This window comes from Macrosteles quadrilineatus, unplaced genomic scaffold, assembly GCF_028750875.1.
Source record: "Macrosteles quadrilineatus isolate MER2022 unplaced genomic scaffold, UCM_ALF_1.0 Scaffold_5__1_contigs__length_97177068, whole genome shotgun sequence".
Classification (NCBI taxonomy): Eukaryota; Metazoa; Arthropoda; class Insecta; order Hemiptera; family Cicadellidae; genus Macrosteles; species Macrosteles quadrilineatus.
This window is the reverse complement of record NW_026542598.1, coordinates 29,661,427-29,687,217: the sequence shown is the minus strand read 5'-3', so window position 1 is coordinate 29,687,217 and position 25,791 is coordinate 29,661,427. Positions and strand designations below refer to the sequence as shown.

The 25,791-nt window shown below is 34.3% G+C and overlaps 1 protein-coding gene across 5 annotated transcripts in view; it reads right to left on the bottom strand.

Moving 5' to 3' along the window:
- The window catches only part of LOC128994659 (triple functional domain protein-like), a 284,163-nt gene that overhangs the window by 106,642 nt on the left and 151,730 nt on the right, over window positions 1-25,791 (bottom strand). For all 5 annotated transcript variants that reach the window (XM_054419354.1, XM_054419352.1, XM_054419353.1 and 2 more), the window contains 8 exons: window positions 23,748-23,914; window positions 10,204-10,375; window positions 7,474-7,635; window positions 6,796-6,978; window positions 5,809-5,928; window positions 4,755-4,946; window positions 2,269-2,515; window positions 1,691-1,875 (listed from right to left, as the gene is read on the bottom strand). In XM_054419354.1, coding sequence (XP_054275329.1) covers window positions 1,691-1,875; window positions 2,269-2,515; window positions 4,755-4,946; window positions 5,809-5,928; window positions 6,796-6,978; window positions 7,474-7,635; window positions 10,204-10,375; window positions 23,748-23,914 — 1,428 coding nt within the window. The remainder of the gene's footprint in view (window positions 1-1,690; window positions 1,876-2,268; window positions 2,516-4,754; window positions 4,947-5,808; window positions 5,929-6,795; window positions 6,979-7,473; window positions 7,636-10,203; window positions 10,376-23,747; window positions 23,915-25,791) is intronic.

Sequence of the window (25,791 nt, the reverse complement as noted above, 5' to 3'; positions counted from 1 at the left end):
TTGTGGATCCATGTAAATAGGTGTAACAAACAGTTGGACCAGTTATGTGTGCGGATGAATTCTAAAGTAAACTTCAAGTAATGTGTTAACACAACAAAATCTTTATATTTTTGTTTAGGTTACAAAATCTGGAAAATTTATTTATGAAGATAAATTATTGTAACTCCTCAGAAATATTATTATACAGGCTCACCCACTGTTTTTGAAAATACTATATATTAATAGGCAAGCTAGTTTCTTGAAAACATTTTTCTCAGCTTGTGTGTATCACAGGGAAAATCATGATTCATGATGAATAAAGATGTTTGAATATGAATATAATTATGCATACTGTTTGAAAGATAATTTCCTGTAGATGTGCAGAGTCGCTTTATAAATTAAAATAGGCTAAAAAATAAGCACAAAAATACAAAATTAATTTTAAAAAATAAACATCAAATTTTTGGGTTCTTTGAAGTATTTATTTCAATCAAAAGTCAAGGGGAAAATTTTGACAAAAACATACCCTAAGTTTAACTTTTTTTGTTACTGAGAAATTTAACATCAATAAGTAATTCTTTATATTTATGTATGAAAAATCTTTTCACGACTTAACAAATTTAAAGACAAATACAACTTTTGTGATCTCTTTTAACTGAACAATGCTGTTTTCAGTTTATGTTTCCAAGCCAAATGGTGTAAGCTGAATAACGAGCGTGACTACTCAGCCAAAACAGAAGCACTGCCAATGTTCAATTACTTTCAATTTTGTTGAGTGCAAGTCTGGTAGTCAAGCTTTTACAGCCAGCGAGTTTTGAACATCCATGTTTAAAGAGCCAATGGGATTTATTTTTGTGTTTGTTTTGTAATTTTTTTGACATACAGTAGACTCCCTCTTATCCGGACAGCTTTTTAACCGGACCACACTCGGTAGAAGTGACATCTCTTTATCCGAATAATTTTTAACAGCACATCGGTTTAACCAGACTAGATTGGCAGGAAGTGGGCGGTACTGAAACGACTGTTCTCGTGGGAAAGGTTTGAGACCAGTGATTATGTGTCTAAATACAATGCTCTCCTAATTTTAAGTCAAATACTGTATAGAGTATGCACTTAAACGGTCCGTTTTAATGAGATTTTGGGTCGTCGGTTTATCCGGAAAAACCGTTATCCGGACTGGCCTTGGTCCCAAGGAGTCCGGATAAGAGGGAGTCTACTATATTCATTTTTAGAATTTTTAAAGGAACAGTCCAAAACTTGGTCTTGTTACTATCAAATATTAACAGTTTTTTAGATAGCACGATTAAAGAGACCAAATTAGCATCTTGGTTCAGAACCGATTCTGCTTGGAAAATCAAACCAACAAACTAAAGACGAGATCTATATACCACTCAGCTTTAGACATTTGTGGAAGGTTGGAATTTTAACCCGAATACCCTGAACAGAAGACCCACCCTCTAGTATGACAAACCAATGAAACCAGGCTCTACACTAGCTGGGTTGCTTAGTGGTTTTAGTGATCACCTAGTAATCAATGGTCGCCAGTTCAATACTGAGAAAAGTGTGTACAATCCTGAGAAAGAGGAGAAAACAGTAACAAAGATACACAGGGCATCTCACTCCATTTTACACTCATCCTTCACTCATATTTGGGTTAAAATACACACCTAGATTGTGTCCAATCTCAATTGATAATAATAATATAACTAACCTGGGTTGCACCGACGCTTGTGTGCGTGGACAGGTAATGTTCACCAGTCTCATGTATCCACTCCATGGCTTGCTGCGCCGAGCGCTCAAACAGCACAAACTGCTGACATTGGTCCAGCCGCTTCTTGCGCTCGCTCCAGTGTTCCAGCACTCGATTCTCCTGGCTCAGCAGCTTGTCTGTGATTGCTGTCAAACAGAAATACTACCTTAGAACTGACAACTTATTTAACTGGCCAAAATCCTTTATTCTGACAGATCTTTTGAAATTAGGCCTTTAAACCGTTCAAAGGCTAAATGACCCAAAAACTATGTTGTAAAATATTCGTTACAGATTCTATAGTACACGCCTCACTAAAATTGAGTGTTTTAGGATAATTTCCAGGTGACTTACCAACGGATAATTAACGTGTAGAATATTATTAACATAATCATGGTTTCAGATGAGCGAGTAGAATATCTTCTAATATTTAAATGCAAGTTATTTAGTGGTAGTTGTATATCTGAAAGACCCTTCATTTTTACCAAATAACCATCGATACATGGTATATTTTCTTATCTTTTTACATTTTCATTTCTCACCTTTGACTCTTGTCTCTGAGCTGGCCTCGGACCCGCTGTAATTGTAGTACTGCAGACTTCGGTTGGTGTACTTGAGGAACGTCTCTGCAGTGCGGCGCGCCAGCGTGCACGCCTTCAGGAACGCCTCCTTCTGCTCCTGGTGTTTGTTGACCAGCTGTCCGATGTTCACTCCACTGCTGGCACCGCCTCCGCACCAGTCCTCGTCTCTCTTGTACTCCCTCTCTAGGCTATCTAGCACACTGCACACCTGCGGACAAACAATTTTTTTCAATTTTATTTGTGTTTCAACACCATCGGTATTAAAAAAAAAAGATTTCTAATAAAATAATTTAAATTTAGATGATGTTACTGTCTAGAGGAGCGAGCTAGTCTAGTGGTAGAGTGCAGGACTTCAGTCTATGAGGTCTGGTGTTCAAATCCCACTGAAAACCAATGTATTTATCAAAGTGATACCCTAGGCTTTGCATCCTAGGGCAAAAAAGTCTAACATCAAACATTTGTTATAGATTGATGGCTCAATGAAAAATGAATTCTGAATCCAGAATCAATCTTAAAACTGAATCAACAACCTCAAGATTGGGAGTTTAAACACCATAACCTCTGGGATACCAATATAATTTGACCCCCCGATAAGTGAACCACAACAAAACGTTTGCTCTAAACTATCTAATCATAGAAAATTTTCACTGGATTGACAGGATTGTAATGTTGACTATCAGGACTGATGTCCTTCACTCTTACAAAAAGTTGGTATAAAATGCTATGACTTTCTACATTTCACCTAACGTTTTTAATTGATGGAATTTTAAATACTGTTAAAAGAAAACCACTGATTATGAACCAGCTTAAATATATTACGTTCGTTTAATTTTTTTCAGAGGAAAAAGTTACATTCTATAAATGAAAATACTGCTAGTAATATTCTTTGCAGAAATAACCAAAAGTATAACTTACTTTTGAAATAAAAGATTTTTTCGGCTGCATTACTTTTGAAATGATTTTAATCCTAGTTAATGATAATACACATCACACAATAAAGAAATGTTATCTGCCCAATGAAACACTAAAATATAAGGTGTTTAAACAGCTGTGCAAATGGCGTGTAAGTAAACATCATTACATTTTCCCATTCGTGTTCGATCTGTTTCAACTAAACCCGAATGATAACAGTGTACAAACAGGCTCCTCACAAGTTTAATGAATGCGTAAGTAAACTTATATGAACTCAAACAAAAAATTGTATTAGTAAAATTCAACATTTTAAAAGTGGATATTTTTTTCTCGCACATGTATTATTTTCATTAGTAGCTTAAAAAGCTGCAAGTTCAAATGCTTTATTTGACAAATCAACATAGCTATAATGCAATTACCATAATTCCAAATTACATGAATTAAGAAGTTTTCAGCAATTTATAAGTGTGTAGTAACAAATAATTTTATTGACCCCACCTCTATGATTGCAGGATTATATAAATGACAAAACAATTGTATTTTTTATTATCAAAAACAAACCAATATGTAAATATCATGGGGTGATGTTTCAGTAGATTTAATTTATTCTATCGTCAGGCTTCACACAGAGAATCCAATAGTAGTCTTGTCAATCATACATTTAAAGAGTGATTTACACTCAGCACATTCAAAACAGATATGCAATTTATATTTCATTTTAGATGTATACACCGCAAACAATTGAATTTGAATTTTTTTATTTAAAATTGTTATTTGACGTATTTCCCAGTGGCAAGAACTAGAATATTTAATTATTGAACTGTTGTTACCTTTGCCTTTGTTCTTGCAGAAAGGTGTTAAAATCCTCCTCATTAAAAATAGTTGTTGTTTTGAAATAATAAAATATTTAACAAGCTTACATGAGTAACCTAAATTAGGAAAGTTTATTCAAGATTGTGAGGGTAACTTTTTATTTCACGGATAATAATAAATTTTCGACTCCCACTTATTTTCTACCGTCATCATAATCTAATAAATCATACATTAATTTATGATTAACTAATATAAAACTATGATTATACATCTATACTCTGTAAGATGGAACCTGACTCTCTATCTACCTGGACACTAGCCAATGGTTTATAACCCAGGTCAGTCCTAGGTAATCGGAGGGGTAGGAGACAGGTTCCATCATACAGACTATAACTTTTAAGACATGAAACACATGAAAAAGTCAATTCTGACATTATGAACATAAATTAGGGCTACTTAAGTGAGATTTTCAAAGTCAGTGCAGTATAAGCAATTGTTCCAAACCGGTGTTCTGATGCCAGATTTTAGGCAGATTTATCTTGTTAAAATATTCTCTTGAATCAGTGTTCAGATAAAAAAATATTATTTAAGCCAACATTATTTTAACACTGATTACATCTGAGGAAGGGCCTAAGAACGTAAATAAAGTCATAGATACAAAGCATATTCCACAGTTCTATATTTCCACGTAAATTCCAGTATTTATAGACTTTTCAGCTGACCTGTTCGGCAGTCTTGTAGAAGTTGAGGCTGGCAGTAACGAGTTTGTGTCTTTCCTCAGCGCAAGTGACCAGCTGTTGCCACCGTTTGGTCACCTCCTCACTGATGTCCCTGATACCAGCGGGGTCGTAGTGATTGGCGTTGACTAACGCCTCCGCTCTGTGCTTCACTTGCACTGCTGACGTGTGCGTCTTCTGTAAAATAAGATAGGATAGGATTAATAAATTGATAACTTTGTTTTGCTGCAAATTATCACTGTAATCCTGTATACAGCTCAGGAAACCTGTACAGAAGAACAGATTTTGTGGTGATGATAAGAAGTAGGAGAATTTTGTACATGTGAGAAGAAGAGAGGAGGATGCGAAAATAAGGGTGTGGAGAGGTGGACCAGAAGGAAGACCAAGATGAAAATGGGGTGACTACATGACTGGATATGTAAGAAGATATGGGGGAGAAGTGGACATGGTGAAAGACAGATGAGTCTGGAGGTAATTTTTTGGCAAAAAATAAACTTGGATTTGAGTGGCCGCAGGAGTAAGAGAACACTATAATTGTAACTTCCAGCTAATAATAAGTAAGAATAAAAAGTAAGGTCGCAATTTTGATTCTCTCAGTCTTCTAATGGAGCTTGTTGAAGAATCACGTGACTGGTCGAAATCAATCACCTTTGACACATCGATCATATCTACGTTCTTGTAAATTATTACAGTGTAAGTGCCTATAAATGGAAGAGTGTTAAAGAATATATTTTATTGTATTGGTGTAATCAGCAAAACATTGACATCCTACTGCGTAGTTAACTGGAGTAAAAATCAGTTAGGAGTAAACTTTAAGCAAAGGAATTGGTGCACAACTAAATCACATAAGAAATATGGTTCAGTCAGATTGTAGCACACACTACAATTAACTTCTCCAATCAATAATTGTTTAATGAAAACGCCGGTTTGAAGCTATATTTAAAAAATAAAAAATAAACAAGTAAAACAAAACTCAAGATATAAAATTTAAGGAGAAATCCAATATTTTGTTAGTTTTGACAAATGATGATAGTTTTACCTCAATGGCCACTTGGAACTGTTCGTGTTCTTTTTTCAGCTGTTCCGCCTCCGGTAAACAGCTGGGAACTGTGAAACTGGCCATCAACATCGCCTCACCATTGCGAATCCAGCTGACCACCTGGTGTAGGACATCACAAATAAAATACAACATTGTAAAACCCACTGTAGCAACACTATCAGAAACTATACACAAATTTAAACATACATAGAAATATTCTAAACATTTATATCACTTCTGAAAAATTTATAATTTAACTGGTTGAGAATAATAAAACACATGTCTATTGTAACTCTCTCTTGCACACAACTTCATGGTTATAAGGAAACATCCTTGGCCAAGAACATTGATAAGCAAACAACAGCTGATAAGTGAGAAATGACTAACACTGTTTGGATGGACCTATCTGATCGCTATCTGAAGAAGGAAAAATATAAACTATTAAAAATGCTAACATTTTGAAGTATTGTTTCTGTTGCTACACAGGGTAGGCAATAGTGTGACGTATGATGACAAATGTATGATCCAAGTTGTACATAGCATGGCGTAGCTATGCATAGACTTAGAAGGTCGTTAATACGTACAAACTATATTTGTATCCAATTTCAACACTGCCAATTAATTCCTAAAGTGAGAATTTTATATTGTACAGTACCATCTTTAAATGTGTACTGAGGGTTAAATTAACTGTTTGAATCTAAATTGTATGACACAACAACTGTCAAATAAGGTGTGTCTTTAATTATTCTTCAATAACAATGCTAATTGCATGTCCATCTGAGCAAAAATAATCTTTATCCACCATCCTAAAAACTTCGATAATATGGTCCTCAATAATCCAGACCCTCAGGCATTTGGCTTAACCCCTAATCCCAAAAAAATCATAGCCTAACAGTTATAACATGAAATTTCATATCTAAGTACAGTACAATAGTACAATATTTCTGGGCGTGACATCAATCATACAACTCCAGACAAGCACATTACCTGGTTGGCGTCGGCTCTGAACTGACACAGCTGCACACACTGCTCCAGCTTGACTCTCTTCATCTCCGCAAGATCCTCCAGATCCATCTCTCTCTCATGTAGGAACTCTAGCAGCACCTGTACCCTGGTCTGGGCACTGTACTGACTGTCTGCCATCAGAGACACTCCGCTGGTCTCAAACACCTGCAAAACACAACACGGGATTGGTAAACCGCCTCAGAGATTAATTACCATCAGAGAAATGTGCCTCAGAGGTGCATGGCCATCAGAAAAAGGTGACTCAGAGGTGTATGGCCATCAGAAAAAGGTGACTCATAGGTGTGTGGCCATTAGAAAAAGGTGCCTCAGAGGTGAACAGCCAACAAAAAAAGTGACTCTTAGGTGCATGGCCATAAGAAAAGCCACTTCAAAGGTACTTGGCCCCTTGAGAAAAACCCAAATAAAAATTTAATTTGGGGTGGTAAAGTTTGTGTGTAAAATAAAAAGCAAAGTATACTATAATCATAACTAAAGTCGTTTTTACATGAATAAATGGAAAAGATTCAAAAACTGATAAAAAGCACCACGATAAATAACCAGCTTTGAGCTTGTCTTCCCTGAATTTAGAAAAGTATGCAGGATACTAATACTATCTCTCTTTCACACAGCTGTCTATACAAGGAATGATTGCTGAAGTACCTGAGCCAGTTCCTGTCCCTGCTGCAGCACTTGGAAGGTAGTGTTCTGCATGTGCGTGATGCTCTCATTGTGTAGCCTCAGCATTGTCTCGGCCTTCTGCATATCATTGGTGAGGTCACAGTGCTCCAGCTCAGAGGCCCACAGTTCCAGCCTGGAGGACACCTACACACATACACACACACACACTCGGTCACTTGTTGTATACAGAATACCACTGAATTGGTTCTCACAAGATTATTAGATTATTCATTCTGATAGCCCCTGAACTACGAATAATGACTTATATAGGCTTACCTCCCTCAGTAGTCCAAAATTGTCTCTTATTTCAACTAATGATGTTCAAAGCTTACATGTTTCGTTGCACTGCAACATCATCAGAGCTTTATGTCAAAAACATCAAATAATTAAAACATAGAACAAAACACGGAACACAAAACATTTAAACACAAAATAACACGATAGCGCTATCATGACACGGCACGGCAGCGGTTGTAGGTAGACGTGTTGAATGTTTTGTGTTCCGTGTTTTGTTCTATGTTTAAATTATTTGATGTTTTTGACATAAAGCTCCAACGATGTTGCAGTGCAACGAAACATGTAAGCTTTGAACAACATTAGTTGAAATAAGACACAATTTTGGACTACTGACGGAGGTAAGCCTATATAAGATTATTAGAGATTGAAAGTATATATTAAACAAACTCTCTGATACACTTAAACCTTAGTCTTAGGGTGACGACCATGTCCCAAGTAGCACCACAATATTGATCAAATGTTGAAACAATATTGACTTCAACATTGAGACAATATTATTATGCTACTTGACAAATATTTTTTGACTGGCAAAAGCACTAGCCAAGGTTTGGGATGCGTTCAATCAAAATCCATCTTTGGGCCAAGCAACAATTTAAGTGTAGGTTCAGTTGAACTGTAAATTCCTTAAAGATGGATTTTTGACACACATCTGAAATGGCAGCCAGTATTTTTGTCAGTTCATCTCCACAGTACACAAATTTGACTGCCAATTTTGATTGTCTGATTGTGGAACCGCTTTCTCTCTCATAGATGGTTATCTTTCAATTAGCGGAAAAAGCTTGCTTGAGTGGTCCATCTTCTATTTTATTTTTTTCCATGAATTTTAAAATCAAACAATCGATTTGCATAGTATTGTAAGTGAATAATTAATAAGAATTATCCTGATTATCTACTCTTTGATAAACTATTCTTTCTGTTTTTAATTGGTTTTAAAAATTTAACCATAAACATAAAATAATAAGATTAATTTTGTCATCTAATTTTTTCCCCTCTACCATGAAAGAAAATAATTGTTAAATTTTATCCTTCTAATTCTTATAACTGAGAATAATCCTAAAGACAGTAACTCACATGTAACCGATCCCCATACAAAACAACATGAACAATAACAGTAAATAATGGCTTGTGTCAGTATGATATAAGGCACACTTGCAAGCGAACGCAAGAAGAATTGCAACAAACTGGTTTGTTAATTCCGACCAGTTTGAGTGGGGAGGGAGGTCGCTGAAGTGATGGTTCATCAACAACATAAAGGACAAATTTATCAAGCATCTGATTAATTGCTACAAATGAGCACAGAACTGGACCCGTTCTCATGACTCTGTGTTGCCCTTACATCTAAAAGAGTTGCTAATTAATTATCTCTTTGACAAATGTTTTGGAAACTCTACAATCTACATAATGAAAATATTAATGATGAAAACGGTTGTAAATCCCAAATAATGAGTTCTTTGTTGCATTAAAGCTGTATTATCCTTTAAAAGAATTATAGTGGGGATGTTTGTAAAATTAATTTCCTAGAGATGGAGAAAAATTATTAATTACAACATGTCTAATGTGCTCTCATCATATAGAAGATTTAATGGTAAATTTTTTGATGGTCTGAGAGGTTAAGCATAATTGTTTTTTTACATGCCCCTAAAGTCTTACTGCAATAAACATGGCTACATTTATACATGTATTGTGGTGCTATGTATAAATATCCCTTTATCAATATCTAAACAAACTTTAATATTAAAAATCAGTAAATACATATGAAATTATTATTGTGTTTGCAGACTAATTTATCACATAAAAATAAAAAGTATAGTAACAGATGTTCGTATGTGCGTTTTGTATTTGAATACAATGGAAATTATTTTGGGAGCTAACTTATTATAAAGGCAATTCATGTTGCAAATTTACATTTTATGGATTATTTAACCTAGAGGATGACACAGTATGACAAAACAATTGTTTAGGAAAGGATCCGTCCTAAAATTTATCCCTGGGGGATACCTTGAGGTATTGGTTCTCTTTGAGAAAGTATTCCATCGATTTCAACAAACTAAGAACGATCTGTCAGGTAAAAAGCTGACAACTTGTGCGGAATGCTACGAATGCCGTTTGTCGCTAACTGGTGCAACAGTATCTCATGATGTACGCAGTCAAACACTTTGGAGAGGTCAAAGAAAAATAATCTAAGCACACTTCCTCGCCTCCTGAAGCAATCGACAACTATTTCAAAGAGATTGCACCAACAGTGGATTTCTCACTACTGAAACCAACTGATTTGCTGAGTTGATGTCAAAGCGTTCAAGACATTTCTGAGGAAAAACTGTTGAAAATAGTTGATATAAAATTAGGGCAACATTTTGTTGGTCTTATTCTTGGTTTATCTATACATCCAAAAGATTTCAAAAGCAAGAACTTTACCTCTAAAGCATCTCTCTCGAACAGCCGCAACCTGAGACACAGGTCCAGCCTGAGTTTGCGAGTGGCCCATAACTCTTCCAGCTCCTCTCTCTGTTTGTTGAGTCTGTCCAGAGCAGATTCTACTGCAGCCACTGAGCCTGTGGAGTCCATCTCTTGTGTCAGTCCGATACTCCTACAACACAACATCACACATAAAATAAACTGTCAGTCAGCAATCTTACACAGTCTTTCTTACATTCTTTTTCTTAGCTTGTCAACAACCCCCTTATGGGTAAGGGGTGGGAGTAACTATAATATTTTATGGGAAAATCACAAAAGATGCAATAACTTTCAAACTAAAATGTTTACAGGAGTGCCATTTTATTATAGTTTAAAAAAGCACAACATACTAGATTTTAAACAAAATCGTTATGCTTGTTTTTGTAAAATATGATTTTTTTTCACACATATGACATTACTTTTAAAATCATTTTTTGGGGTCAGGGAAACCCATAACGGACATTTACACCCAAAACTAAAAATAGAAAATTTTAACAAAAAACAAAATTCTTTCTCCCGTATGTAAAGGGAGATAAGTAAAAATCAAATTAAATAGACAATATTCATTGATTATTTGACATCAAACAATTTTCCAGATAGTATTTGTAGCGTACAAATGTATATAAAATATGTCTATTAATTATATGTGTTGTTAAGTTTTTACAAGAAAAAGTAAAGCTGTTTTAGAAATTACAAAAACGTTTTCTTCAGTTATATGAGAAAACTTAAATCAATGATTGATATTATTGTAATTAAAATTAACTTAATCACTGAACTGCAACCACAAGAGAAGTAAAAATTTATATTCTTTGAAAATCAAATGTCATTGATTAATAGCATAAACAACATTGAAATAAACCAAAATCAAGACAACCTGATGAAATACAAAGTTTTAAAACCTTACTTACACTGGCTTGCGACATCTTCTCGAATTCAAAGGACGTATTTTAATCCTGCCGTCTCGATAACGTCGATGCATCATATTTATTGACAAAATACTATCAATGTCTCACAACAACTTGCACAGTGCATATATTTGACGGTAAATATTTTGATTCAATCAAGATGATGTTCAGTTTCTTTCACTGGGTAAAAACAATACCAGAATAAAATATTTTTGGATTCTTTTGCTAATGGCACTAAAGTTTATACCAAGTTACTTGCCCTTTTTCAAATGCATAAAATACTTTTAACAATACTGAAACATCTGCATGTTGATGATTTTAACCGTTTACACTAATCCAGTAAAAATATATTTTATGAAAGGTGTTTTAGAACAAGGAACCTGCTCATCAATGCAACAAACACATAACAAAATCAACACCACGTTGAATAAAATAGCTGCAGTCAGCTTTTGAAAGACAGAAATGAATTTTAAATACCCGCAGAGTCGCATTGCCTTGAGCATATTTTCTCAAACCTAAGACAATGGAGGCATTTTTAACATTTCAGTTTCACCATAAACTTCGCAATACAAAAGTTTTAAAATGATTTAAACATTTCTATACAAAACATTAGCCTAACTATTATAATTTTGTTGGTTTGCTTATTCTATTGGTAAAGGCACCCAGAAGACAAGAATAGGAGGAGGCAAGACAGAATAATGTGGATATAAAAATAAATAAAGAAGCTAAGTTAACTATTGTAAGCAAATAAACATTCAAATCGACATACATTCTAGTAATATTTTACTGTACTGTCGTACATAAAAAATAAATAAATAGAAGAGCCAGTTTTAAGTTTTCTTCAAAAGCCATAAAATATACTAAAATAAATTCAATTTAGGAATTACAAATACTAAATACAGCATTGTGTTATGAAAAAGTAAAGATGAAACAGCGACTGTTTTCTAAGTTTTAACTTCAAACTACTTTCTTTGTTGCATATACATCATTATAGATTCCATCTCTAGACATAGTTTGTAAATGAGCACCAGGCCATTTCAAGGAGGCCAGTTGGCCATGTTATTGACCATAACTGGACACACAGTCCACTTACTGTCCAGACTCTCACAAGGCCAAGGGCTTCCTAGAACAGTGGTTCTCCTTACTAATCTTCCTCGTAAAAACTGGACCACTGGACCGAACCGCATAAATAGTTCTCAGAAACCATCTACTGCTCGTAATTTACAGTCAAACACATTGCTCATGTACCTAAATTCTTACAAAAATTAATGTTGAGAACGAATGGGTTTTTTGACCAATTGAAAAAGAGGGGTTTAACGCGTTTTAATGTCTTATACAAAGGAATCATGTTTCGGTGTTTCCCAAAGCAAACCTGATACAAGCATCTTAAAGAGAGTGTTATTCTGAGTTGAAAGGCAAACCGTGTACGTTGTAAACAGAAACACGAATTTCAGCTTTGGCTCAAACAATAAAGCCTTGTCTCACCTTTTTGTTAAAAATGCTGAATTAAAAGCGTTAGAAGAGAACTAGTAGCTTTATGTTTTAGATGGATAAATATTTCAAGTGTAGGCCTACCATAGATCGTATCAAGAAGAAATACATCAATTGCTGGTTAAAATACAATTTTTTACAATGCGAATCTTAATTCCATCGTTCCTTGATTTATTGGTAAAATATTTTAGCGGATAAGAACGTTACTGAGTATTTCTAAAAACAATTATCAGAATTGTGGTGATTAAACATGTTCGTGCCTAGTCAGATCTGACCCAAAACCCTCACATAAATCAATTCATATCTGAATTCCGACCTTTCAAGGGACCAAAAACAGTTATTTATTCGGGGCATAAATCATTTAGTCACATTTGCCAGTGAAGGGTGGTTTAGTGGGGAGGGGGGGGGGGTAGAACAGCTGAGCGAGATATATGTATACAGGTCAGTGTGGTAGACAGTGTTGAATCATTCATCAACTCATGCTCGTCATCATGAGGTTGTCATAGCAACGATAAATTCTGATATCGTCCTGTACTTTTGAATATAGTTGGGTAGAGGGTGATAATGTTAGCCTAGTGATCAAAGATAACCGGTTCAATCCTGAGTAAAGCCAGAAGCTTTTGGATGGTTCGAAATTAGACTGCAATCCGTATTCCTCATGATACATATTCCAGCTGTTCTCAAGATGGCACTCTTGAATAAACTGGTTATTGAAACAGCTGATCAGTCAGTAACAAAGACACAATATCATTCAACACTCATTTTCGCCTCAAAATACAGGGTTGTATAGGCGTCATATGAATCTGATACAATTGCCAAAAATGACAATGGAATTGAATTAAAGTTCAAGCCATTCCCAACACAATGTATTGATTTAGAAGGAAAACAGAAATTGCCTCTGTTCTAGCTTGAGACGAGAAGTTTTTAATAACAATTCAACACGAGTTTTGTGGTGTTTAAATAGTTAAAGTTTGAATTGCATAAACTGTGTACAACTGCACTAATAGCATTTGCTCAATTCCTAAATTTGGATAACATCTCCTATTCAATCGTATAACATCAACATATTGACTCATTAGTTGAGAGTTTGGTTCGTTCACCTTCAAATCTTGATTTAATCTTTGGTTTGTTAAGGAGCTATTATGGAACCATTTGCAATACACAAAGTTATTTTGATGATTTCTAATAACATGTTGACGATTAGTAATTAACGAAGTCATGGTTACAAAATTCTTTTGAAAAACTTAATTCAGTAGAGGTCTTGAAGATGTGTACATCAAAATCAATATAACTAGATTAAATGTTAGTTCCTTAGAGACCCGACATAATTTCAACTGTATATGTAAAAAACAATTTTAAAAACCCGCGATTGCGTAGACGAATCAAGCATAATTGGACAAATTTCAAATCCGCACATTCATTCAGAATATATATCGCACATCTTTTACAAATCGCACTTTCTTTTCGTACAAAAACCGCGGCGGCATAACAGGGGGTCGGGTTACTTGAACGCGATACTTGAACCTTGTGAGAACATCAGTGGCCCGACGATTCATACATGTGGACTCCTACTTTCATGTATACAGATCGCATATCCGGATATATAGCTTACAGTACATTTATGCAGCTGATTATGAAGAAACTGCATTTTTATAAAATATGATTAAGTGTAATAGCCTAAGTTGTAAATGAACAAAACAGTTTTAACGATTTTAAGAGAAAAATTACAAAATAATTATTAATATAATTCTTTTAAATAAAGACAACACAAAAATAAATTTTTTTTAGCCATCAAAAATGTTTAGATTTCATGGTAGCTTTAATCGTAGTGATTTAAATTCATGATTTGAGTCTAAAATGTCTATATCGTCACTGAAGATTAATAGGCCATAACGGGTGACTCTTAAAAATCTTGAGATAGGACACAGCCATCGAGTGAAACCTAGAGATTGTGAGCGTTAAACCCTATCCCATGACGCCTGTTTTATCACCAGTTGTAAATTCAAATTTAATGGGAGTTTGTAAATTTACAGTCGACATCGCGGTGTTCAAACCGCCGTGCGTATCACTGTAAATCTTACAACATTAACGTCAATACAGCTAAATTGACTTGAGTTAAATAGTTTAATTTGAAAATTGATTACAATAAGTCGAAGGTGCAAGGCGAAACCGTAATGGGAAGATTATATTGGAATTTCAATTAGGCAAGCCAAGAAACTCAATATAGTACAATTTAAGATTTAGTGAATTTTAAAAATATTAACAGGTTGTAAAATCGAGTTCTTGAAGTTAAGCGATATATTTTACGATCGACGCTAGCTCAGAGTAAGATAGTCAATCATTTAAGACCGGTTATAAATGAAAATTAAGTACACTAAACCCTAGGGAGCCTATAAACTATAAAACTATAAAATGTCGAGGTTAAGGCAACTTGCTACGAAGTATAAAAAAGAGAAATTAATTTATGTATTTATAAACATAATGAGTTATACCTTTATGGTTTTTTTTTTACGTCCTACAATGTTAAATGTCAATACCCGTAAGTTGTAAAAATGATTTTATTAGTGAGAAATGTGTATTATTATTATAAAAACTTCAGAGTGTAAAAACCTACTCAGGTACAACCTGTTTCAATAAAATATTTGACAATAATAATACGAGTATATTGGAACAAATAAATTTGAAACGTAACGAAAATCCAAAATTTCTTTGTAAGGTCTCATAATAGTTAATTAAACACTAAATTCCCTACATATTATGAATTAAATTAATTAAAAACAATTAGTATAGCAAAAAAAACTTGAAATTTAAATATTTTCTTAGTGTAAAACAGTAGCCATATTGTTTTAAAAACAAGCAATAAAATTCCGAAAAACTAGAAAAAAGAAAGAAATATCAGGCATAGTTGAAAGTTTAGTTATCTATTATTATGATCGACCGAAAATTCATCAGAGGTACTACCTTATCAAGTCGGAAAGAAAACTTAATAGAAATACCAAACACAAATTTGCTCAATACAAATGATTTAAAAGCCATTAATACTAGAAACCTAATAAAAACACAACTAATAATCACAACCAATTAAACGATAATCACAAATCACAGCACGCGCACACACACTCGCGTCCAACGGGCAACTGAGGCGCAGACTGCCGCAACAATGTGATTGACAATCAGGTGTGACAACAATACAACACGTAGCGGCGACGACATAGCGGAGGCAGTGGCCAGACGGATACGGAAACAGCGGTCAAGCGGCCGGATGTGGAAACAGAGAAAACTGCGCGTCCTGCACATAGTGTTGACAATTCAAATCTTGTTTGTAAAAGAGATTTGCACTGTTTGATGTCACCGACAAAAGATGGGATCTGTTTGCAAAACAGTCAAAGATGCGGAGAGTGTTTGTCCTTGGTGTATTTGACTAGTTAATGCGATAAGATACACATAATTCAATATTATGTTGTTAAACAAGTTTATTTTTAAATGAAAATACAACGAGAAAGCGCGAGCCTGATAATTTTTAGAGCCAGCATTGAAACTTTAACACTAAAACCTTAGATAAAAGTAATAAACAACATAATTTCACAAGAAACGAAATTTTATTTAAAATAACACCTAAATTATACTAGATTCTGCCAAATAAGAATACTAAGAGCAATATTTAGCATATTAAGAGATATATTGGACCTAAAGAAGTAAAGAACACTTAACTTATTATAGAAGTGTAAGACAGAGTTTTAAAGTGACCATATCGATAGAACAATAAGCAAACGAATTAATGAATTAAAACGCAAAAAATATAAATTTTTATTAATGAATCGAATTAGGAACCGAAAATATTGTACAATTTAGAGCCCTGACAGAAATTCTGGTACTTAAAATACATAAAGGAAATGACTACATGCAGTACATCAATATTAAGTGTTATGAATAAGAAATTTTGAGCGATATTCAAAATATTTTAGGGGAAACCAAATACAGTACACAGAGCGTAATAAATTCATCAAAACGAACTTCAAAAGAAACAAACCAGGATTAATGTTGCTTATATAAATATCGTAATACCCTCTCAAAGTATGCTTTATCCATTTAAACCGCTGAGCGGCTTTGAAGCGGCTTAACTTTATTTTCCGTATTAATTTGCCAGCACGCTGTTTGAGCGGGTTTTACCTATAAATTCTAATTTCCTACAATAGTAAGAAAAATGGAATTGTAAAGTATTTTTCGTTTAACAAACGTTTTATGTATGTTTGTTTTTTAACAATTACGGTATTTAAAGATTCGAGATTCAAAAAGTCTTTGTTCATCATACAGTAGACAAATTATATACATGAATAATGTCAGGTACATTAGCAAAAAGAAACAGATAAAGATTACAAAATACTATATATTATTTAAAATTGAAATCACAAAAATCTTCTACACTGTAAGGTGCAACTGTAAGGTCAAGTAATTTTAAATTTGTCTTTTTCGTTTTTTTAAAGCTAGGAAGTAAAAAAAAAAATAGTTTTCAATATAAGAAGGTTTATTTAAAATAGTTTAAGTCTTGGTTGTTCTTTAACTATATAATTTTTACCCCTTTTATTATAATTATGCAAAGGTAATTCTTGAGGCTCAGTAATATGAACATTTAATTGTTAATTTAATTGTTTCAAAAATATATATAAGGCGTGGACTGTAAAAATACCCATCCCCTCGTATTTATCTTATTGACTGGTTAAATTGTAATTTATATATCAATCTGATTGAATTTTTGTATTTTCAAAATAGCTTTAAATTATTTTTTGTTGTTCTACCATAAATAATAACCCCTTATTTAAGTCTTACTTGACCATAAATCAGATTAAGATGATTAATTATACTTCAGTATGTTCATTAACTAATATTGCTGTACTAGTATTCAATAGTATCTACAGTATACATTATATAGCATACAAAAGACTTAAGGGAGCACATTCAATCTATGGTATAGTTTAACCTAATGCTCCCAAGAGAGACTGTCAAAGGATTTGACAGCAAGACTAGACTCTAGAGACAGAGTTGATAAGTTGTCATCGAACGTTTAGCTGAAAACAGTCAAATGTTTATTCTTAGATTGTAATCTAAGTAAGGGGATTCGCAACGAAATTAGTTGGTTTTAATTATTTAAATTATGTTATAGCATCTATTTAGGATATTACAGAAAGAAATATCATTCGTTATAAAACCTGAATGCATTTAATCTGTAAGGAAGTATAATAATAAATTTGATCCAACCGCTTATGTTTTGGTAAACTACTATTTTAAAAAGTCGATTTCGACTCCATAAATTGTAAACAATTGTATTAACTCCTATTTATTTCTATGGGAATTCATTAACATTGCAAAAACTTTCATCGGGCCATGTTTTTGTGCAATATACTCTGTTCGCAAAATGTAGGCAGCTTGAGGGGAAGAGATTCCATCCCCTCTATCTTTACCACTGACAGCTGATCAGCTGATAAATACATTAGGTTGAAAAGTGGTGGAGGAACCCAGGAAACCTTCCCCTTAAACCGCCTAAATTTTGTAAAGGAACTATATTATATAAGTTAGTCAATTTATAACATAACTAGCAGAGTACCCGTCCTTCGTACGGGGTTGGCATAGAAGTATAAAATGCTTATTGCAGTTACGGGAGAGGACACGGTTTAAGGAAATTTGGTCTTTAAATTTATACGGAATCCTATGGTGTAGCACACATCTACCATAGCCCTGATTTTCTACAACTGCACCTAAACCATAGAAAAATTAAAGCTTTCATTGTGTACCACAACTTTTTGTTGTTAGTTGGTTCAAATTAGCTGTTGCAATAAATGCAAAAAACATAATAGTGCTGCACCTTGTTGGTAAGCCTTACTTTTAATGCTATTTACTATTATAGAATCAACTTGTACAGTTGAAACGGCTGACAAAATTCTTTTATACCCTTAATATGAATACTCATAAGGCTAGCATGAGAAAATCCAGAGCCAGAGCTACTGGGGCCGATCCTAAAAGTGTTTTTGAGGTAAGAATATGTCTATATATTAATCGGGAATGTCAGCTATCATCACACCAAATTTCAACCTTATCGGTTTAGTATTTATTTAAGTGTATTTGTCACATGCAAAAGAGATAATGTTGGTTCTTTGAAAATGCCAAATGGTATCACTCCTACCATTTAATTCAGAAACAAAATATAACTGTATAACTTAACTCGATAATAGTACGTTTTGGTTAACTAATACCGTTCATACTTATTTAGGCTACCTACGATACAAAACCAATGATAGATTTTAAGGTACAGTAAAAGAACGTGTTTAATGGTTTGCACTGTAAACAAATATAAATAAATATGGAAAATAGGGTAATTTTATACAACAATATTTTAGTGAAATTATAATCAGGAAAATGGAAATTCACTCAGTCCATAGACTTGCTGCGGCAGGGGGATTATATTGCTGTTTACACAGAAATAAATAAAAAAAATAAACCTCATAAAACTCAGGATAATAGGCCATGTATGATTATAGAATCTTACATGTCTTATCCAGGCCGGCAATGATTATAGAATCTTAATTATTTCTTATATCCATGAATGATTTATTTTACAACGAATTATTCCCTGTAAAATATAATTACAGCATTTCACAAATATTAGTACAAACTCAGAATAATAGATCATAAACATAAACAAATGAAATAACTGAAAGAATCATAAACTAAAGAAATTACATTAACATATGGTTTGACAGCTCCATTTAAGTAATGTTAAATAATGTTTACATTCGGGCTAGTGACATCATTATTTAAAATTTATTATCCTTACCCTCTCTGTTCTAATATTCGTGCAGTATTTAATATGTTTGAAGCAGCTGTGTGGAATTGTGAAATCAAAATTCATTTGACAGTTAGTTCTGCTTGTTTACATTTTTAAACTTTGCAGGTTTGTTTTTGTTACCATACCATAAATTTGTTGGATACCATAAATTAATATTTACTTTTAAATCTCTTACCTCAAATTTTTGAAAGCCCACGGGGCAGAGCCCTAGGACAATATCGAAGCGGGAATAGTTCTATATGTATCCTCGGAGCTGTAGCTTCATTTGTGTACAATTTGAGCCCAGTAGGTTCAGTAGTTTTTGAGATTAGCTCATACAAACACACAGACACCACCTCTTCTTTATAATAATATAGATAGAATTTTTAAAGCTAATAAATGACACCATTGTTATAATCCTGCAGATACAAATCACAAAACAGTTGAGTATCATCGGAAACCAAGTCTGTAACTCAAAAAGTTATTTTATTTTTTATTTACAGTATATTTCACTTGATACCCACTTAATTTAACCCCAGTAATAACATCGCAAAAATTAATACGCGTTTTAAGATTATAGCTAATTTTCGGCGAAATGCATTCGAAATGCGGTATCAATAAGGTAAAGTGATTACATAAAAAAAAAATACAAGAATATTTTGACTAATAATGAAACATTTAAAATTACCCACTTAACTATTCTTAACTTTTCCAACCTACTAAACCCCCATATATCCAAAGGCAGCAAATTTTAATACTCTTCGGCCATTGTCCCAAAGACTATATGGGTCTCCGATATAATGACGCCATCAATCGTCTCAGTGGATCCTATAAAGCAGAAAGGGTTTATCGTTGGTGATATTACACTACAGAGGTGTTAGCAGACAAGATAATGGAGGAAGATGATACATGACCGCGCAGCTTCCTATTTACATACAACGCCTGCCTTCGCATGTAGCCTGTAGCAGATGTTACCATTACACCATCTCTGGGGGTTTCTATGATGTTCTATGTTCTATGGAGTTGTGTTGTTGTGGTATGTGAAAAAACTACTTAATGATTTTCTATTGTTTTATGTTTTTAAAATGTCTTGTACGTTGCGTGGAATCCAACACAATACTTCTCAGGAATTATATTTATTTTCGTTTCGCTAACTAACAAACGATTTCACTAAAACGTTGGGGGTTGGTTCTTTTAACCTTACTTACGCAAATGTCGATTTTTAAACTTGATTTATTGTTTTAAGAGAACGATTTGTACGTTGTATATGCATTTTGGTCAAGTCTTTTGTCACTGGGGGACTAAGAATATGTAACACAGGTCAAGTGGTTAGAGAGTGGGACTTGTATCAAAGTTTAAATTTCTCATACCGACGACTTTTACCATATAATTAAAAGAGGAATTAATTAAATTTGAGAGTTTAACCGGTTATTCTTATAATAATTGTCAAGTAAAAAGGTTTCATATGCAAGGTGAAATGCTTCTGTATGTTAATTGGAAATCTGGTTCGGTAAACTACATTCTAAAAAAATTCTAATGATTTTATTCAAATAAAAATAAATGTAATACAGTCAAATAGTGTGCAATAGCCTAGTGACAAAGTAAATACTTGAATTATCAGCTCAGTAATATATCTTTAAATAAAATTGCTTATAGAAGTTTAAGCGTTTTACAATATGGGCCAGATACGACTAAAACACAAAAATAGAAGCTCGAGGGCCATAAAGAGGAAAGGAAATTGCTCCTTGACTGGGAAATGAGGACCTAATCCACGCCAAGACTAAGGACACTGTTGCAAAGACTTGGGATTTTAAACTAAACTTTTTGTTTTATTTTTAGTTTTTATGACAGGTCTCTCGAGGTGAAAGTGATTTAAACAACCAAGTAATCACAAGAGATCTCTAAACGTCCAGAAACATAAAGAAGGATTTTATAGCTTTTAGATCCTTGCTCGGGGTATATATTTTACCTCTAAACGGCTTTCTCTAAAACTGGTTTATTTTAAAAGTTAACCATAATAAAAGTAGAATAAAAAAAATTTAGACTAATGTGATATGTATTTAAATACTTATATCGGTTAGTAGTAAATGAGAAGGACACATTTACAATCTTATATTCGGTTGATTTGGATAGCTTTTGAAATATACATTCTGAACGGTTGCACCCTGAACACGATCTCTGATTATACAGAGTGTCCAGAAACTCATTGATCCCACTAATTGAATTCCCTTTCAAAATGGCGTGTTTGAATGAAAAAAAACTAAAATATCTTAATCTGGCTCAAAATTTTAAAAATCCGCAACAATTTTAGCTATAAACATTGACTTTAATGTTGTAACTTGGAATTATCAAACCGCTCATGAACCGTTGATTTTATAATATATTAAACTCACTTTTGAACCCACAACCTTAAACTCACAAGCTCTGACTGTTTGAAAATATAAATATGCACACAAATTTAAACAAATAAATAAATCATAATAATCAAAACGTTGAAGATTAGTGTATGAGTTAACGTTGTTAAATCTAGTCATTTCAAGTCCATTGCTAATATTTTGAAAACTTTAAGTAGATAGACGCAATCATTTGACAGTAATTTGACCGAACATTCTTTTGTTAAACGGTATATTTTCTTTGGTGCCAATTTGACTAACTTGTAAATCAGTAAAATAAAAAAATAAATTACATATATTAATGTACATTTTCCGAGATCACCGAATGACGAAAACTATTTTAAAGTAGCCTATCAACGATATCAAAGTTTTATTTCACATCCTCTTCAACATTCACCTCCCTAGTAAAAAGTAATTAATTAGTAGGCCTAATTACTCCGCCACACATGCATACAGAAAGTTACTACAAAGACAAAGTGAGCTAACACGTGGTTGTAATGAAGCATAAATAACATTAAAGTGAGCCTCGTGGCAATTTCACGACCGCAGGGATGTAATGAGCGCAGCGAGCAGACGATTTACAGAGTCATTCCTACGATGATAAGCAATACGCGTGTCTAGCCCTGATAACGCCACCCCAACATTAGCGAAACGCCACTTCGGCAGACAGCGCGAAATGCTCGCCGACGTCAAGGTAATCCTTCGCCTTTTCAACCCGAACCCGCCTCCCCCACACTGACGAGATTATTTGGGCTTAAAAGATGAAGAGTCATGGGCTCTTCCCTACCTCGGTCGTCTTAATGTTTACAAATGGGTTCGCAAATGTATATTCATCATGAAGAATCATCCGTGGACTGATTTCGTTCAAGTCTAATTGAACAAAGGCGATTGTGGAAAGTGAGAGTGAGTTAAACTGGTAAGAAGGGATTGAAAAAGAAATTTACCACGACAAACTACAGTAATATTTTAGGTTGATCATAGCTGATATTAGATCATTGCTAAATAGTTTGATTTTGTAATGGAAAAATATAATCAATACTCAATAGTAGGTAAGTTTAGAAGTATTCAGTGATTTTATTTGACTACAACGCTAAACATTAGAAGCTCTTAACTGGAATTCGGGAGAGATTATCTAAAGATTGTCAAAGGTACACAAAAGAGGACTTCTTCGAATTACTTCTTGGAACGAAACTTACTGATCAAAATTTCAACCACATTTTCTAACTCAAGACTCAATTGGAAAATAGACCTTCATTTAAGGGTTTTTAGTTGTTTCGGTTTATTGAAAGTATTATTACAGTTATTCGCTTACACCAAAGGGCTACGATCAGCAGCCGATAGATGTCTCGTGTTGTATACACATTGGTCATCTTGAAAAACAAGAATGTAGATAACGTTGCCTATATATTGAAATACATACAAGGTGCATTATTACTCTTTCATGAGAAACACAACCAACGAACTTCTATTTTGCTACAACAATTTGCAGAAATATTGGGATCGATGGCAATTTTGGCGTTAAACGCGTCGTCAGTTCTAGATTGTTGCCAGACGTTTTGCCGTGTCCTGTAGAGTCCTAATCAGTCCTCAGTGAAGAAGAAACTGAGCATGTATCTACTAAGTACTTCATTATAAAATTAAATTCATTCCAACCATAATACTTACAACATCTTTTTTAGGACGAACCACCTTACTGCAATCTAGAATTGACGAGGTTAACGCCGTAATCACTATGGATTCTTTTGCGGCTAAGAAAGCTCAGCCCTATGGCAAATACCAAAGAACGACCACCAAATCTAACATCCCTAATGAATTTCATTATTACTTCAAACTCGTGAAGGCATTTTGGTATCTATGTCAACTTTGATCACTACATACAAGATGAGTTCTTCCTACCTCAACTCCTGCAGCAAGGTGTCGCCCTGGCTGATGGTAGTGACGGAGGCGTCCAGACAAGAGTCTCTCTGTCTAGCACACTCCTCTAGCTGCCGCTCGGCCGCCTCCAGAGTGTCTGGCGCTTCATCGCAGCCGTCCTGGCGCAGCTCCTCTAGCCAATGGTCGAGCTGCAACAGTTAAGAAAGGAAAATGAGATGGTGTAAGGGTGAAACTAAAGACATGGGTTGAAAATAAAATGTAAGGTGAAACATAGTCTTTGGTAGATCAAACATTCAATGAGAATAATGCAGTTGTCCTGATGGAGCTCCTCTAGCCAATGGTCGAGCAGCAACAGTTGGGAGAGAAGCATATGATGATGTAAAGGTGAAACTTATGACATAGGTTGAAAAGAAAATCCAAGAGAGAACATAATCTATGGCAGATCAACGATTCAACCAGAAAAATATTAGTCTCTACCGGTTTCTCCACAAACATACATTAATTATGTACAAGAGAATTAGCTGAAATCTCCTACGAGGACAGGATAAAGTTTCGCATAACATCCACCAATTACCAGAGGAGTTGGCGAACTTAAGTTTAATAACCATAAAAGTTTAAACAGACGAGAATGAGCTTATCCTAAATGATCTATTAAGAGTGAGTATACCACCAAAATTCAGCAAGAATAAACAGCAACTCCTGGTAAGGAGTAAAAACTTTGAAGAGGGAGCCTGATCTCCTCTTCTCATAATATAGCTTGCAATGGATTACTCAAGCAAAGACCAAGTAAACAGTGTTAACCTCATTTTGCATACGCCTATACTCTATTTACTCCACCCATCTGTACGAAAACTAACAGTATACATTCACAGGCTGCGATTACTTTCACTTTCACTACAACTTGAATGGAAGATATGTTTACTTAATTAATGAATGTAAACTGATCCAGGCCGGAGAAACCAGTGACGATAGGGATGAAAGTGGTTTGGCCGCGAATTCTAGAGCAGCGTGGCCATAATAGTGTACATATGTTAATGAGGTGTTCCTAGCATGCTAATAGAACAACCGGTTAAACTAGGCGGTGGTAACGGGCCTAGCGGAAAACTGAGAGTGGATTGGATCTAGGTGCGGTAGTGAAAATGCGTGCCGGGTTATCGTTTTAGGCCTGGAATGGGTTTGAAAATAATTAGATGACATACTAACTAAAGTTGGGGGGGCGAGCTGGTGTAGTATAGCACGGGCTTCCGTCCTTGAGGTCTTGGGTTCAAATCCCACCAGTCGCCAAAGGATTTTAGCTGTTTTAAAATCGCAACCCACTAGGCCTATAGCAATGTGAAAAACTGTTCCGAGCCTAGTGTCCTTGGATATGAAAGTGGGACATGCAATAAAATAAATTAAATATCAAGTAACTGACACTGCAAACGTTTCTACATTATGCAATTTTCAAACAAAATACTTTGGTCACCAATTTGTACTTGACGAATTTCTAGAAACAATATGGGATACTCCAGGCTGAAAACAGGCTTCTTTAGTATCCACACGGGTGAGTACCCAGTTATAGTCTTAATATTTGCCTTAATATCTGAAGGTTGCTGATTCAATTCCTAGAGAAGTCGATTCTGTACTCGGATCCAATTTGTCCTTCTGCTATATTTTAATAATCTTATTCATTAATATGTTTACACAGTGACGAGAGCGTGTTTCGAACTATTTCTACTTAAAAAGGTGTTATTAATTTTAATGACATTGGCAAACATGAAACGGAAAAATAGGTTAACAAGGTTATCAATTCGATATCGGTTACAAATTGAGACAAACATCGTCTTCTACTGGCATAAATATGCAATATTAAACACACAAACGGGATCGCTACGAGCACCGAATCGATAGCTGTTGCTAAGCGACTGTAGCGATAGCGATGTTCAGTACGTATATCGGATACCGATACGGTGGTACGCCTAAGTTCTGCCAAGCAATTATTTTATATTAACATAAAAACACAGCAAGTTATAAATGTTTACCAAGCATATCAAACGTTTTAGTTAATGTATGCTTTGCGTGGAGT